At 36.2% G+C, this 18,502-nt stretch overlaps 2 protein-coding genes across 3 annotated transcripts; both read right to left on the bottom strand.

Moving 5' to 3' along the window:
• Positions 1-1,647: 1,647 nt before the first annotated feature.
• LOC127979238 (diphosphoinositol polyphosphate phosphohydrolase 3-beta-like) lies at positions 1,648-9,710 on the bottom strand. Of its 2 annotated transcripts, none has more exons than XM_052584575.1 (5): positions 9,310-9,710; positions 3,529-3,639; positions 3,347-3,391; positions 3,163-3,247; positions 1,648-2,462 (listed from the first exon to the last, which is right to left on the bottom strand). In XM_052584575.1, exons 1-5 carry the CDS (start codon positions 9,403-9,405, stop codon positions 2,287-2,289), a joined length of 513 nt encoding a protein of 170 aa, XP_052440535.1. In that variant the 5' UTR covers positions 9,406-9,710; the 3' UTR covers positions 1,648-2,286. The 2 variants fall into 2 exon arrangements, with proteins under 2 accessions (XP_052440535.1, XP_052440534.1); XM_052584574.1 differs by having other exon boundaries at positions 3,163-3,250; positions 9,310-9,705.
• Positions 9,711-11,433: 1,723 nt separating this feature from the next.
• LOC127979237 (ubiquitin-conjugating enzyme E2 N) lies at positions 11,434-17,242 on the bottom strand. The gene is made up of 4 exons (XM_052584573.1): positions 17,117-17,242; positions 15,811-16,057; positions 14,995-15,135; positions 11,434-12,809 (listed from the first exon to the last, which is right to left on the bottom strand). Exons 1-4 carry the CDS (start codon positions 17,144-17,146, stop codon positions 12,763-12,765), a joined length of 465 nt encoding a protein of 154 aa, XP_052440533.1. The 5' UTR covers positions 17,147-17,242; the 3' UTR covers positions 11,434-12,762.
• Positions 17,243-18,502: the final 1,260 nt, after the last annotated feature.

Raw genomic sequence — 18,502 nt, 5'->3', positions numbered from 1 at the left:
TCATTTAAATATTATACTTGCGCAATAATAATAAAAACAGTATAGGAAAAAAGTCATTAAAAAATCCATTAATACATTTATTTATTTTTTGTGAATTTTTTTTCTTTCTCTTTCTGAAATTATAGATAAATTATATGAATAAATGACTTCTATTATTAATACCTTATAAGGACTTAAGGTGCCAGCTGAATAATTAGAATTGGCAGTATTTTTCTCATGATTCATAAAAAAATGCCATTTTAATTGAAAACAAATAACAATTCTTCCATGTGATACAATCTTTATTGACAAATAAAAATATCAATTATGAACATCTGTACATATTACAGTAAACATACAGAAACTGTGGAGCCATTGGCATCTCAGGTAAGAGACAGTCTGACTCACAAACCTGTAAATCTACCAAAACACTCCTCAGGCCCAAAGCAGTTTACAGTTCACGCCTCACACAGCATCAGAATTCATTATGGGAACCTGAAATATTAGACTGTACATCTTGTGTGGCAAATAACTTTACATTTAGTTCATTAGTTTTGACACTTCACATCTCAGTGTAATCTAAAGGAAAGTGTTGTGTACATCCGCTCCATCCAAATGAATGACTGGCACTGACCTGCTCATTTTCACATATCAAAACACATCCGCGACACACACACACACACACACACACACACACACACACACACACACACACACACACACACACACACACACACACAGGAGTTTGGGTTCAGCATGATTACAGCAGACTCACAGCATTTAGAGCAGCAGACATCAACAGACATGCATCAGTGTTTCAAACAAAAACAGTGACAGTACAGTGAGTTTTAACGGAGGAAGAAGGCACCCAATCCTTACATCTGACCGATATTCAAGGCTTTGCTGGTGCCAAAAATTCCTTTGGGTTAATCTCACGAAACATTTACAGCTCATATTTCGTCTTCTTATTTATATATATATTGTTTGTTTTTAATATGGAAAATGTAGCCTATTTTTATGACCATTGAGATTTGTTTTTATTGTAATCTATAAAGATATAATATAATATATATATATATATATATATATATATATATATATATATATATATATATATATATATATATATATATATATATATATATATATATATATATATATATATCTTGCATTAAGAAAATGAAACCTATTGTAATGACTTAATGATTTATTTTAATAAATCAATATATATAGTATTTTTAATAAGGAAAATGACAAACTTAGATTGTTTAATTTAGATACCTTTTCCATTTTTTTTACAGAAATACAGTAAAGTAAAAAATAATTAATTAAATAAGCATGAATTAAGGGCAGCAAAACAAAAAAAATACCATTATGTATAAATACCATATCCTTTAAATAATACATAATTGTTTGTACATTATAGAAATAATAATATAAAAAAATGTGTCGTAAAAAATTATAATGGTCTTAAAAATAGGCTGCTTTATCTTTAAGTATATATTTATACATAAATTATATAAAATAATTGTTTTTGTGAAATAGGACCCGTGCATGTTCTTGAATGGTTCTGTGAGATTCACCTGTTAGCATTTCTTTCTTTTCTCGGACAAAATTCACAGTTGTGTTCTTGTCACAATCACCTAAAGAAAGACCTCATAGAAAGAGTTAAGAGCAGAAGAGATTAATACATTTGCACTGTAGTTAAAAACCATCATACATTATTTGTCATCTTCAGTCTTTTAGTGTATCTACAAATGTTTGTTCTTTAATCAAAGCATAAAACGAGGTTACGACCCTCCCGCCCACCATCTAATTCCCAGAAATCTCATCGACCGGAATCTCTGATGCTTTCAGGAATCCAGTTATCCGGTCGGGAGCAGCAGTGAAGGGGGCTTTTAAAGGGTTGTCTGAGTCTTAAAGGGAAGTCTGGGGTCACAACAGCACTAATGGACTGAATTCAGAAAGTCAAATGCTATAAAAGCCTGACATTCCCTACATCACAATCCCAGAATGCCGAGCTCTGCAGGTGAGAGCGATGGAGGAATAATGGAAGTGCACTTCCATGTAACTGGTTTGTAAAGCTGGTCAATTATTATTATTCAGTTACAACAACTAAAACCGACTTCAATCATGAAATAAATCATTAAGGCGTTCTTCACCACAAATCCCACACGCTTTGGTTTGTCCCAAAGGTGGCCATGAGGTGTTGTGAGGGTCATAAAGCTCCAGGAGAAGTGTGTCGGTGGTTCATGTAGACAGAGGAGTGTTGATGTGTGTGTGTTGTGCTGTATGTGTGTGTGTGTCCTATCTGAAGAGCGGTGTGAGGGTGCTTGGAGATGTTTGGGGCAGGAGCAGGTTTCCGTTGGTGGAGGTGGATGTGCGACTGATCCGCAGGCGTCTCAGGTAGTCGGCGTGAACAGGTTTGTGGCTCTGCAGGACCCTGATGGCCTCGTCGACAGGAAACCACTCACGCTTACGGCCTACGGGACAAATACTACAGCATGAGCTAAATACACTGACAAATACATTAGAATCTTCTAAATAAATGTACTGTAGGGTCTTAAATCATTCTTATAACATGGATCATCATCTAGCAATAGAAATATGTAATTAAATATGATAAAATAAAGTAAGTTTAAATTAAGGGAGTTGGTTAATTTTTATTTATTTTTTTGCAATAAAAGATATGGTTTAAATTTATAAATAAAATAGAATTAAAATATTATAATTGAAATTTGGGTGGGATGGGAAGGCAGTAAAAATATATATAGATTTTTTTGGAGATTTTCTTATTATCCTTCATATTTTCCCCAAAATAGATATTTTTTTGTAAAATAAAATAAAACATTACAAATTAAGTAAGCAGGGAAAGGATGGGAAGGAAGTTTTAAATATGTATGTCCATTTTCTTGCATTGTTTTGAAATAAAGATTGAATTAAAATTGCATCTGTTCTTTTTTGTGGAGATATTGTTATTCATATTTGTGTAAGAAAGATATGGTTTAAATTACATTAAATAAAAAAAATCATTTAATCTAACAAATGCAAATAGATGCATTTTCACTTGTGGTCATAGAAACCTGTGTGTGTGTGTGTGTGTGTGTGATATACATGTAGTCTGGAAAGACCCCGAGGCCTGAATCCATCACAAAAGCAGCACCCAAACACACACAAACTCACCGATATTGACCGAGTCCTCCCAGGCATCCAGCGTCTCTGTGACCGTCAGCACATACACGTACGTCCGGTGTTTCCGGTCCTGGTTCTGCTGTTGTTTAAATGAATAATAAACTCTTTCAGTATGAGGGACTGTAATCACCTCATCTCACCATACATCCAATCAGGAGAGAGAGAAGAGCCTTACCTCAAACACACCGAGCAAACGTCCTAATTTACCCTTCACTCCAGCCTGAGGGAGAGAGAGAGAGAGAGATAGAGATCAAATCCACAACAGTCCTTCCTTTAGCCATGAGACTCCCAAAGTCAGGTATATATCAGCAGTTAAACCCTGACTGCTAGAAATGATGTTAAATGACAATGTGGCACCTCCTCGAAGACCTCGCGTACAGCAGCTCCACACGGCTCCTCCTCCGGCTCCATTCCTCCACCAGGAACGATCCACTGATCCGGGTTTCTACTGCTGCTGACCAACAGCACCTGCAGAAACCAGCGCAGAACTGATTCAGTCTCAGAGAACTGTGGGATAGATGGCAAGAATATTTCTGCTTTTAAAGCCTCTGGTCTGCTAGGTTTCTGTGGAAAGTGCTTTACTGCAAACACACTTTCCATAATGTGAATTTGTGCAGTTTCTCCATCAAAACACATTAATCTCCGTTTACTCAATTATTGGGTTTAATGAAACAGAGAAACAATGTCATGATATTTTTGCACAAATTTCGTGATCTGAAGGGGAGCACAAAGTCTACTGTATGTGTATGCACCATACTTTTAGAGTCTGGCCCAGTTTAAAAAATATATAATTAAAACTGTAGTTTTAATTAATATTTTGGATTAGTCTATATTTTCATATTTTATAAATATATTTTCAGTTTTCATTTTAATTTTCCTTAAAGTTTTATTATTTTTGTTTTTTGTCATTTATGTCTATATAGTTATTTTAATTATTTTACTTCAATTTAGTTATTTTAATGCATTAAGTTGACCTAAATGAAAATGATAATGTTTCGTTGGAATAAAAGCTAGTAAGTTTAAGGTTTTATTTAATTTTAGTTAAGTTTTTTATAGTTTTAGTTTTAGTTAACGGTAATAACCCTGGTCTGACCACCTTTTCAGAAAATAGCAAGAATAAAATACATCATATTAAAGAGCATTAGAAGGTTATACATCACAAAAACATTAATTACAAGACAGCACAAATTAAATCATGTCTGCACTGCTGTCACCTGCTTACTTTACTCTTGGACACGACAAATACTGAATATTAGGTCTTTAGGAATATTATAATAATTTGAAATGTTCATTCTTCAAACCCATTTCAACCTAGTTTCATTAGTATTTTGTTTCATTTTTAGTAATTTTATTATGTGCTTTTGCCATTTTTTTTATTTTTATTTTTTACTTTTTAAATATTACTGTTTAGGTGACTTTTCACAGATGGACGCAGTGGAGGTGTGATTGTGACGGCACATCGTGCTCTCTGATTGGCTAATCTTCCAGCTGCTGATTGGCCCTCAGGTGTGTCCTGCACTAAGAGGTTTGTGGGGGCAGTGTGACATCACTTGCGTCTGTCAAGTTCATGACACCTGCTGTCACCTGGCATGTTCAGGGCCAGGCTCAGGTTATTTTTGCGATGTGCCTCATAGCTGACAGTGAGGAACGGGTCACTTGCTTAAAGAGTTTGTGCTACAGAAACCACAAAAGAAAGCTTTCTGTACACAGGATTTGAATATATGTGTCATCTTGACAGTTCTTCTGTTTACATGCAGTGCATTTAAAACAGTTGTTTTTTGAAACACGTTAATCTAGTTCTGGTTTCCCACAGAAACCAGGGCTGGTCACACATGACCATAAGCTTAACATAAAAAAAAGCTTATTCTCAACCACTCAACCAACAAAGAAACCATGACCTGTGTGTTCCTGTCACTCTGTGATGAAGTACAGTACAATACAGTTCAAGAAAAGAGCATGACAATGAAACCTCTTGTACAAACAGATCTGACAATCACTCAAACACAACAAGTCATTTACAGTGCCATAATTCCACCCTGACAAATCTCATGAAAACACATTTGACCCAAATTAAAAACAAGAATAAAAAGGATAAGCTAGAGTTAACCATCATTATAGCAAAATAAACTCTGAAATGGTGATCAGGACTCAGAATTGAGGGGCCTTGTTTCTTTACCAAATAAACATCAGTCTGAAGTAACATACCAAAATAAACAATGTAAATAAACTAGTTGTTCTGGACTGATACACACATATTTACATTTACCTACACACACACACACACACACACACATTATGACATTAGACAATTTTATGACAATTAAGTACATTTTCAAATTACCATTACTCTATATGTTTTCTTCTAATTTTCAAATTTTTCTCAATTGGTGATTCTAGTTATTATTCTCACTTTTAACATTAAGAAATCAGCATAAAATGCAGTACAACAAAATCGGCAATGATGTATTAATAATTCAGAATTTAAATAATGCATCATTCAAAGACCTCTTCGCAGTCTTAAAGAAAACAAATCTACTTTTTATGATCCACTGATTTGGGATGGACATAATTAAGTCTGACCCACTTTTATTTCAGAAATTCATCACATTACTGTAGTAAAATGGATGCTGACATGAAGAGGTTCTCAATGATGCATCAAGGATGTATGTAATCAAAACAAAGTGGGAGTAAAACATGAATCATCAGGTGTTTGATTAACATGACGAAATCACAGCCGTTTAAATCCAGCGGTCAGAACCAGAATGATCAAACACTAAAGTATCATGCTGATTAAGAGTTTAATACATAAACTAACAGATCTGATATGATTTTTGCATGGCTGTCTTTCAAAACAGGATCAACAGGATTATATTTTAAAACTTCATTTTCATTCAACACGACCAGAGTTCTCTGGTTTCTGTGACTTTGACCTAATGTCACCGCAGCAGAGCACTATGGCCTTATTACAAGGACAAACACCCTGGAGCAACCCTGGGGTTAAGCGTCCTGTTTAAGGACACGCTGATGCATTTGAGTTGAACTAACCAGCCTTAACCCCTACACCACAAATACACCCAGACAAGGAAAATCTCCCAACATCATCACTTTCTAAAAATTCAGGTGACTACAGTGAACTGTACGGTTGAAATAATTCTTGAATGCATATTTTATTTTAGCAGTGGCATGTCACAGTTGTTTAAAATCTGCTGTATGTTTACAATAACTCTGATTCTAGGAAAACAAGACTGTATTTAATAACAAACATTATGCTAAATGGAGGAAGGCAGTGACGTTTGTCCTGATTTCCCAGAAATAGTCTCATGTTTAAAAAGGCATGCATCATTGATTCTGTTATTTTCCTGTTGATTACTGTGAAGCTGCTTTGAAACTATCTCTATTTTAATAGCGATTATTTCAATTTTGTTATTTAATTATATTCACTTGATTATTTAAGCTTAATTATTTGCAACATCCAAAAATAAATCTCAGCTATGTTGTATCAGTTTCTTCAGTTGAATACAATATCTTGAAGGATGTTTGTAACCAAACAGTTGACGGTAGCCATTGACTTCCACAGTATTCCGCAGCAACAGTTTGGTGACAAACATCCTTCAAAATATCTTCTTTTGTGTATAACATGGGAAAGAAATTCATACAGGTTTGGGAAAATTTGAGTCTGAGTAAATGACAGAATTTGTATTTTTGGGTGAACTGTCCCTTTAAGGTCTCACCAGTGTTTATAATGCAGAAAGACAAGCTTGTCCATGAGTTAATGTTTTCTTAATTTATGCTTACATGAAAGTGCATTGAAAAAGGAATTTCTCAAAAGAAAAGTGTCATGATTAATAATCTTTAATTTAACCATTATTGTGCAGCATTAATTAGTATTGTATAAAGTTTTGACACCTGTAGCATCTTATGGTCATGCATTTTTAAACAACTGTACATTTTTGTATGAGATAAACCGCAAGGATGATATTTAAATGTCCTAACATGCTCTCGCTGTTGCTGATCACTGCTGTGGAGAGAGACTATAAAGTGCACTGAATGGCAGGGATTTTGACTCATGCGCTCACTGATCCTCTGCCCCCTATTTACCCTCCGACACAAAGAACAGCCCTTTCAAACCAGTTCCCCTTCATGCAGTGCCAGGACTGTTTGTGGAGCTGCTCTGAGATCAGCGGGCATGAGCGAACACGCCACTGTGATGTTTGAGACAACAGACTGGATATGAAGCAATCCCAGATTTATACTAGCAATCGCTCACGACAACTCAAACAACTCTGATTCCTCTCTTTGGTTACTTGGAAACAAGAAAGCAACAGAATGAATGATTACCAAGAAAGCAGAAACCTCTGACAATGGACACTTAAAGGAATAGTTCGACCAAAAATTTGAGTTTGCAGGAAATGTGCTCACCCTCAGGCCATCCAATATGTAGATGAGATTGTTTCCTTGTCAGAATTGGAGAAATGTAGCATTCCATCACTTGCTCATCCAAATGGATGCTCTGCAGTGAATGGGTGCCGTCAAAATGAGAGTTCAAATTTCTGATAAAAACATCCCAATAATCCACAAGTAATCCACACAGTACTCCAGTCCATCAGTTAATGTCTTGAGAAGCCAAAAGCTGTGTGTTTTAAATTACAAATGCATTTTTAATGTCAAACCATCACTTCTGGCTAAAATACTAGTCCATAATAATGCTTCCTCCAGTGAAAAGTCCATTTCCTGTTGTGTCTCACATCAAATCCACCTACATATTTATTTAGATCTGTTTTGGCAGGTAAACAATGTTTAATCTGTGAACATTTCTGTCCTGATTCAGACAAGATGACTTTAAAAAACTGCAAACACATCCAGCTTTTGTCTTCTCCAGATGTTAACTGATGGACTGGAGTGGTGTAGATTAAAGTGATTTTTTTTTAATCAGCCGTTTAGATTGTCATTCTGACGGCACCCATTCGCTCCAGAGGATCCATTTGGATGAGCAAGCGATTTCTCTAATTCTGTTCCTGTGAACAAACTTATCTACATCTCTAGCGGTCTGAAGGAGAGTGAAATTAACACTAACATACCTCCAAGTTGATAATGTTATTAATTATTTACAAGATGCGCTCAAGACTTTACTGGCTATCCATCCAAAAGACGATTAAACTCTTTATTGTTTCTATTCATATTACTTTAAACACGAAAACTCACTTTGCGGCTGATAAGAGATACTCAGCAAATAAACTTCAGAACAAGAAAATCCTAAATGAGTAGGATACGACAACAATGCTTTTTTAAATGTGATTTTTCAAAAGGTGTCACTGGGTGGTATATGCCATTCGATCTATGTCTTTCCATGCGAGTCCTTTGTCAGAAGCGGATGAACCTGGTATACATGCATATAAACTGGGGAAGTTTCAGAAAGCTGCAGTCGGACATGCTTTTATTGCATAACTGGGCTACTTAGGCCCAGTGACCGACAGTCTAAAGTGCCTTTAAGTCATAGGTGACGGGACGAACATGTGCGTGTAATGACAAAAATAGACAGATAGAGGTACAGGAAAGGTAAAGGAATCCGGTTTTCTAATGGGTTATTATACTTGACTAATGAAGCTCAATGGGATATCTGCCAGTGAGGTGCTGTGTGACAGAGATTACATCTCTGGATGAGAATTAACTGAACAGATGTGCTGTAGATTACACTGTACAGTGATCTGAACAGTGCATGCTGCAAAAACTTCACTTTCTAAGAACTGATCTCACTGACCCAAGAACAACTGATCTCAGATTACCTCCAGCACTCCAGATGTAAACAACCTGGTGTGTCTGTATAGTGCATTATTTGTTTGTGTATGCACTGTGTCTGCAATTTTCCAAGTCATATCACTTTATGGATCTAACGTTACGTGTCCATCCATGACTAAACACAGCTCTGATGAACAAGATGAAAAATCACATGATAGCATACTAGAACCTGATTGATAGCTCTATGTATGCGAGTAAGTTATGCTATATAGGCTACACACTTTACAAATATCTTTATGTTCGTTTATATTCTGACTGGGCTTCAGGTGAAAGTGTGAGAGCGTGTTGATACACTGATTCATCATCCGAGCATCATGCCCGGTTTAGATGATATCTCCGTACCTCATCCTCCCGTTCGTTTCTGAAGCAGAGACACGCCGCTCGTCTCTTGAATCCTTCCCTGTCGTACGTCCGCGTCTGGTTCGGTTTGAACTTCATGCTGTAATCCCGATTTCAGTTATTTATCCACCCGGTCAGCGATGCTCCGTCAACGGCCCGATCTCCGTGAGTCACCACCGACGGCGAGAGGCGGACGAGTACCGAGCCTAGGGGTTTGCGTTGGTTTTCAATCAAATTTAAACCATTCCTCCGCGTTCAGTCCGACTAAATTCGATTCTTTAACGACAAATCAGCATTCGGCTGTCCATTCCTAGGTCTGAATATCTCGTTTCACTCCAGTATATACGTGTGTGGTGTGCCGGGTGCGAAATTACCAATTCCAGTACGTTTACGGCTTGGTACTTAATATTAATGAGTTAAACCGCCATCATTGGAAGGTTACCAGGCAACGTCAGCATATATTATTCAGCCGCGTTAACCATTGGAAGGTAATGCTGCGACGTCACCACAAACTGATTAATATACATGAGCGAGACATCGGCCGTGCTTCCGTCAGGCGGATCCGTGAACTGCGCTCGCGCTCGTCCGTTGCCGCATAACTGCGTGGCCTTCTGTCACAAATACTGCAGGTAGATATCTTTGAATATTAATTTCTAAATCATTCCATCTAGCTGCATATACAGCAGTGCATTAATGCATTTAATGTAAATAAATAAATGACCATAGTAATCCCATTTGTAAATTTTTCTTGACTGCTGGAATTTGGCATACAGATCTGATCGAATTATGAGCGATGACATTGATTAACTTTAACAAGAATAGATTTTGACAACATTTCTTTCTGGTATCACTGTGCAAACAAGATGAAGAAACAGTTTGAGAGAGCACTGAGAACGGTCATGAGTCATTTGAGGGAAACTAGAAGCACTTTTAATGATAAACACAATTTTTCAAGGTAGGTTTAGTTTTAAAATCATTAGTGCAATTGAACATTTGACTTAGAACCGAAGAGTTACTGGGGTATAGACCTGTAACAACTTGCCCAAAAATATAATCACCAATAAAATTATAGTGAATAATTGTTCTTGGGCGGATTTAGTAACTAAGCTAAGACAGAAATCGAAGACAGACTGCACATGCCTGCAGTCGTTGTGTCTTAAATGAGTCAATTACAAACATCTGGATAGTGATGCTCTAAAATCTGTTGCCTTAGCTTACAACCTCAACTCAACATGGGCCAAACTCGTTAAGCACATTAATCAGACAACAGCACAATGGAAATAAATTGTTGCCATCGGCTCAACAGATTTTGAGACCGAACAGAGAAGCATGAATCTGTTCATGGCCTTAATGAGATTACATGGATCTGATCAGAGCAACAGCTGCCACACACTCACTGAACGTGAGAGATGTTTTGCAGAAACTTCATAATGAATATGTACGTTTACTGGACAGAAATACTCATCTGTCAGTGCTAAATAGTAAATAGTAATCAGTTCTATTCGTGACCATATACAAACACTCTGACATTATTACAAGCTATGCTCTCGAGGTCTATAGAAATGCCGTAATGGTAGCCATTCAGACACTGCAGACATAACAAATGGCTAATTATATATGAATATATATGAAAACAGAAACAAGAGACTGTTTGGATTGCTCTCGATGTCCCAATCCTATAAACAGCCTTCAGACACACACAAACAATCAGGATGGAGAAATGTGGAAGTCAGAAATCACTTCAGCTGCTGCTCAGATGGTTATATAATGTGCTGTTTGGTAGAAAAAAACGAATCATCTGGAACAGAAGATAGGGTCCAGAGACAGAACTGCCTTTATACTGTACTGAAGAACTTTAAATCTAAACCTTAAAACAATTTATTTCAAATGGGATAATGTAATCTGCATTTAGCCTATATTTTCACAAAATTCAGCAGCTAAGCAGATATACCTAATGTTCATTTTTAGTTGCAAACCACGTTTGCTCTGAATTGTCAAAAAAAAAAAAAAAAAAAACTACAATTGTCCATGTGTTAGAGCATCTAAACACTGGTGCCTCTGCCACATAATTCATAATACTGTAACAAGTGTAATTTAATCAACAAATTATTTTATATGGACACATGGTTCAAAGGGGCTTTTCTATTTTATTTGCAGAAGCAAACTTTCACATTAACACACTAGCAAGGAAACACAGTCCTGTTTAAGCATAATTCATATAGTCGTTAAGATTAAACACCTGCAGTTTTTGTACGCATGTCATATATACTGTGAAATTATTTGACAAACTGTATTTTCTAGCATCTGCTGATAGGTTTCAGGCTACGATCTATGGAAGTTTGTTTCCACCACAGGGTAAAAAAAGGGTTAATTCTGACTTTTTCCCCTTTCAGTTCTGAGTCTAGATCTCACAATTCTGAGAAGTCCAAATAATGAGAAAAGTCATTATTGTGTCACTTTTTTACTAAATGCAAACTTAGAATTCCACAAAAAAAAAACTAAATTCCAAAACGCAAGCTCAAAAAAAAGAAAAAAGTATCAAAATTCTGAATTCTCAGAAATTTGAGAAAAAACATTTTTAGAATGATAAGAAAATCTATAAACCATTATCTTTTTTAATTCTGTGGCAGTAACAAGCTTCCATAATCAGATTCAGACCTGTAAAGATAAAACAAAACAAAACAAAAAAACAGAAATGAAGAGAACAAACCAAATAACATAACAAAAAATATTTTTACTAAAACTGAACATTTACAGATTTAATTTTCCCAGACAAGTCATACAGATTCCACTTCAGCCGAAACACAAACCTTTGCACGCACACTCACACAAGTTTCGCTTGGAATACAACATCAGAGCAGGTTCTGGCAATGAAAAAGATGGGGTTCACAACAGGTGTTTAATGAACTGAAGAGTCTCAGAGAAAAGAAAAAGTTAAAAAAAAAAAAAAAAAATTCACATAATTTTGTCCCTGACCTAGAAGCAGCATGTATGCATCCCACATTTACCAGGCCCTCCCTCTACACCGCGAAACATAAAAATAAACATCACTGAACCATCCACCTGGATGCAGGGCCTGGAGCCTACAATCAGTTTCCAGTGAAATCCACTGCGCTAATAACTGTAATAGAGACTGTTCTACACATTCTGACAGGGTCCAGTGTAGTGACCACACAAGGGATGCTGGGAAACCCCAGGCCATCACCACACATCACTTCCTGGCCGAACCCAGAAGCAGAGAGATCATATAGTGGAGCAAGCATTAGTTCTGACCAGGAACACACCGACACTCACCCAAAGGGGCTGCAGTAGTTGCTTTTGAATCGTATGTTTTTTTGTTTGGTTTTGTATGTTTTTCGCTTATTTTAATTTGTCTGAGAAAGTGTCCTTTAAATGCAAAAGAAGACAGAAGGAGATTGTTCCACTTCTCTCACTTGATGCCACCGCTTCTTTCTTCTAAACATCAATGTTGTTGCCGGCATAAAGCCTGGTCCATGTCCGGGCTGAGAGAGAGAGAAAAAACACAAAGAACCATATATCATATATCAAATCATACTAAAACATGTCATAATAAAGTTTGAGGATCAAAAAAACGGACACATGTGTCACCTTTACCATTTAGAGTCTCTCTAAATTTTGAGAAAAAAAAAATTGCATGTATAAACTCAGAATTGCAAGATAATTCTGAGAAAAAGTAATTGCAAGATTAAAAGTTGCAATTCCCTTTTTTATTCTATGGCAGAAAAAAAATTATTAATTTTGATAAAGATGTAAATTCAAAGTCAGAATCGCACAAGATTTAAGTTACAAAAATGACACACACACACACAAAAAAGGTTTCATTCTTTCGATTTTTGCCAAGGAAAATTTCAACTTTTTCTTTCTCAATTTAGAGTTCATATCACAATTGTGCAGCTGTATTTTCAGCATCATTCCTCCAGTCTTCAGTGTCACATGATCTTCAGAAATCATTCTTATATACTGATTTATTATCAATGTTTGAAACTGTTGGAATGCTTAATGGTTTTTTTTGGAACCGGTTATTCTTTTTTTTCAGGATTCTTTGATGAATAATCAATTAAAAAGAAGAGCATTTATTTCAAATTGAAATCTTTTCTAACAATATACACTACTATTCAAATGTTTGGGCTCAGTACATTTTTTTTTCTTCATTTTTTAAAGAAATAAAAAAATATATTAAGCAAGGATGTGTTAAATTGTTAAGAAGTTATAGAAAAGATTGATATTGTTAGAAAAGATTTATATTTTGAATAAATGCTATTCTTATAACTTTTTATTCATCAAAGAATCCTGAAAAAGTATAGTGGATTGGACATTTTTTTGGGGAAAAAACTGTTGCCAACATTGATAATTCTAATAATAAATCAGCATATTAGAATGATTTCTGAAGGACCATGTGATGCTGAAGACTGGATTAATGAAGATGGAAATTCAGCTTTGCTCCACAGAAATAAATTAATATATATAATATATTTAATATAATATATACAGAGACATATTCGGTGTTTATCTTCAGTTCTCTCTTCACATCAGTTCAGTCAGTGTACTGTCTGAGTAAATGAATTACTCCGGGATATTGGCTTGTTTTAACTCAGAGGGAGTGTCAGACACATTCAAAAAGTTAACAGTTTAAGTCATTTGTGGATTAATGCGTATTAGAGATGCGAACTGTTTAACACGATTCAGTTCCGATTTGGTGAACTGGTTCAAGAAGATCCGGTTAAATCGAATGAGTCGTTCGCGAACCGGATAACACAAACTGCTTTGTTTTTAACTTTCTCACAACAGAAACTCCAAACTCCATACACCAGATTGACTAAGCAAAAACTGAACGGTTACAACTTCGTAAATGTATTAAAAATAAAAAAGTGAAATAAGTACATTGAATAGTTATTCATACCCTTAGCTATATATTTTGCTGAAGCACCTTTAAAGCCTCAAGTCTTTGTGTTTGATGCGACAAGCTTTGCTCATCGGCACATATGATCATTGAGCTCGACTAGAGTGACCATCAGGATCTTGTTCACCAATCAAATCAAAGCCCGTCTCCATCAGGTGCTCAGTTTGTCCAGGAGGCCAGCTGTAAAAGGGTCCTGGTTGTTTCAAACTTCTGTTAAGGTTAACAGAGACTATGTGCTTCTGTGTCCCTTCAATGAAGCAGAATGCTTTTCTGAACTCTTCTCCAGATGTGTGGCTTGACACAAACGTACCTCTGAGCTCTTCAGACAGTTATTTTGAGGTTTTTGCTCTGATATGCATCATTAGCTGTATTATAAAGATATGCGTCTTTCCAAATCATACCCGTTCAACTGAATTTGCCACAGGTTAACTTCACTCGAAGTGTAGTAGCATCTATAAGCAATATGAATGCTTAACTCTCTCAGATGGAATTGCAACGGAATCAAACAAGTGTTTTTTGTTGTTGTTTTTTTTTTACATTTGGAGAGATGTTTAAAACCTGTTTTTTGCTTTACCATTATGGTTTATGGGGTGTAGAATGATGTGGAAAAAAGTAATTTAGAGCAGTTTAACATAAGGCTGCAACATAACAAAACGTGAAAAAAGGAAGGGGTATGAATTCTTTCGCAAGGTTTCACTGTTTATATACATTTACACATGCACATACATATAATTCTATAGCAATTCGTGCTGATGAGAAGGTCTCACCTGTTTCAATGGCTTGAGCCTCGTTGCTCTTCCACTGTTCAGCGACATCATTAGCCAGCGGATCATCAGGGTTCGGAGCGCTTAGTAAAGCCTGGATAGAGAGCAGCACTGTTCGGATCTGAAGAGCTGGAGACCATTTATCTACAAGAGAGAAGAGACAGACCTGTGACCATTAACCTTACAAAACCTAGCGCTTCATATTTGATACATAAAGACCTCTCTAAACGAACAAAACTTTGATGCACACAATTTACTCCATGCATTCTGTCGTCTGAATGATAGTTGAGTTTTTTTGGCAAGTAAAAGGTCTTTTAGTATAATTGTACAATTGGCCATTTTTCAGATCTGATCTTCAGGATCTTTTGATCCTCACAAGCCTCCAAAACATCTCACATTTTCTGAGGAGCATTTATTGATTCATCTCTCAATCATCACTGGATTATATAATTGGATAATTTAAATCTCATATTACTATCGCATATTGTATACGTTATAACTGTTATAAAGATCTCACTGGTTTACATCACAAGCATCATATAAATACCAGCATCTGCAAAAAAAGATTTTTGCTCAGTTCGAGCCTCTGGATTAAATGTAGCTGTTTTTTCCTCCATATTCTCATTATTTCAGACTAAATGAGCCATAAAACCCTGGTTGATCAAATACGATACAACACATGAAACATATGCTTATTTAATTTATATGGATTTTGTCTAAAGGTTGAAAAACTGTTCTACTCCAAAAAAAAAAAAAAAAAAAAAAAAAATATGTCTGACTATTATTTCATGTGCCAGGCTTTACAAACACTATGATCACCTTTCAGGATGTCCAGACAGATCCTGCCCAGTTTGTCTACATTAGGATGGTAGATTTTGGTCATGAATCGGACTTTGGGAGCAGCCATGGGATACTCCTCTGGGAGGAACAGCTCCAGTTTGAACGTCCCGCCTTCGAAAGGTGAATCCTGCGGCCCAGCGATCACCACATGGAAATATCGAGCATTTCCCTCATCAGGTTCTGCTCTGATTCCAGTCACAGGCTCGGCCAACAAGCGCTGCGTCTCCTATTGAAACATAGACACATTTAAATCACAATGTCAAAGTCATGGGTTTGAAATACGAATGCATGACCTGATCACATGATCACGTTCAAACCCTGAATTCAATGCAAGTCCCTTCAATGTAAATGCAATGATACTGATGAACTTTATTTGGTTTACAGTTGCATGGAAATAAAATGCATTTAGAAAGCACTGATAGCTGCATTGAATACTTTTGATAAAGTTTGTTTCTAAAATGCTTTAAAAAAAAGATACAGAGGCATTTAGTAGCAAGCATCATAAATATCCACAAACAGAAATGTGTAAGAAATAATCAGTACTTTTTATAGAGATGTTTTTATGCTCACCTTTCACAGTTCATGACTCCTGTGACGTAATCTGAGCAATTATTTGATTTAATACCAATCTATTATTGTGTTATAAATCCATTAAATATAAACCAACGCCTAATTGGCACGTGACTCTGGAAGTGAACTGTGATTGGTCTGTTTAGTTGTCAATCAGAAGATCTAAATGGGCGGTTCTTAGGCAGAAAAAGATGCACTGTGGATCTGACTTGCTGACAAACAGATTTCTGGTATTGCGAAATTAGACTCATGTACACATAACACAAACAGTGAAGCGTCTCTGTGTACTTAAAATTCGCTAACCACATACTTACGACACACAGTATTTATAAAAAATTCAATGCATTTCCTGTTAGCATGCAATCTCTTATTGCACGGAACTGCTTTCACAAGGACATATTTCTAGTGCTTTCCAGCGCAGTGCACGAGATCCGCATCTGTAAACACGTTCATGTGTCACGCACCCAGAATCTCTCAGCTGACACTTACATTACTGGCTCTGTAATAAACCAGAATGAGCTGATGCAGTTGATCTTTCCATGAAAGCTGTTGCCATGTATTTGGTGCGCTGTGCGTGTTTGAAAAAGTGAGCGCGCGGGAGCCTCCCTGCTGCAGCGCGAGCACGTGCCGTTTTCTTTCATTTTTAACGCATCACTTTAGCAGCGTCTTCAATTACCGCAATGAAACGCACAAGAGAAACATTATGGAGTTATACCTTAATAATCCTGCGAGGCAATCCAGCCATCTTGTTTTATTGATGCGGTTTGCGCCGTGGCCCGGTCCCTGCTCCTCGCGTTGAGCTCGACAGCGCATGCGCGCAAGTCTTCCTGTAAAAAACGTCATCGTCCGCTCCAATAGATCTTCTGGGAAATGTAGTTTTTCCACTGCTTGTCTACGATTTGTTATTGTGTACATTGCGAATTGCCCCCCCCCCCCGCCCCGCCCTTAAAACATTGTACAATCTTATACATAAATTCTTATTTGTTTTAATGCATTTGAAATAAATTACTAATATTTATTTTAATTGTTCATTATGCACCTGTTATATTTATTAAATCATTTCCTTCTTGTTTAATACATTTAAATCCATTATTACTTTAAAGGCTTTATATCCCTTTTTATTTATTTCTATTTTTTGCCATCATTGTCTACCCTTTCATTGTTTTTATTTTCTTGTGGAATGTACATTGTAAAGTATCCTTGGAAAGGCACTATATAAATAAAACGTATTATTATTTCTTATCCATGTTATGATTATTTTAAAATCCCTAGGTATAGCACTGTTAATAACTATTCTTTGCCTGAAATGTGCTATATAAATAAGCTTGTCTTACCGAAGTTAATTAGTGAAGTGACATTTAGTGAAGTGACATTCAGCCAAGTATGGTGACCCATACCCAGAATTTGTGCTCTGCATTTAACCCATCCGAAATGCACACACACAGAGCAGTGAACACACACACACACACTGTGAGCACACACCCGGAGCAGTGGGCAGCCATTTATGCTGCGGCGCCCGGGGAGCAGTTGGGGGTTCGATGCCTTGCTCAAGGGCACCTAAGTCGTGGTATTGAAGGTGGAGAGAGAGCTGTTCATGCACTCCCCCCACCCACAATTCCGTCCGGCCCGAGACTAGAACTCACAACCCTTCGATTGGGAGTCCAACCCTCTAACCATTAGGCCACGACTTCCCACAATTATTATTAATTATTTATAAAGTAAAATACATTTTTAACCAAATTTATTCTGATTTTAAAGAAAATGTTGAATGTTTTATTCTACGCTGAGAAAATCAAAGCAATTAAAATGTATATAAATGTTGACCAATATTTGATATAACAGCAAATTGGCAGTAACTTATTTTGAGTTTCAGCATTCAAGGATTTAAAACATTACATTAAAAAGTCAGTATTTCAATTTATATTGTGAATGTTAACATACAAAATATTTTGAATTAGTTTTTATTTTAATTTTGTTGTGTTGTTGTCCTTTTACATGGCTACATTGTTTCTATTAACTCATTTCATTTTTAGTCCATTTAATGCATCAAGTTAAACTTAATGAAAATACTAAAAGTTGCTTTGGCATCTAGCTGAAATAA

This window comes from Carassius gibelio, chromosome A4 (genome assembly GCF_023724105.1).
Source record: "Carassius gibelio isolate Cgi1373 ecotype wild population from Czech Republic chromosome A4, carGib1.2-hapl.c, whole genome shotgun sequence".
Classification (NCBI taxonomy): Eukaryota; Metazoa; Chordata; class Actinopteri; order Cypriniformes; family Cyprinidae; genus Carassius; species Carassius gibelio.
The sequence above is the reverse complement of the archived record's forward strand: the minus strand, read 5'-3'. Positions and strand labels throughout refer to the sequence as shown.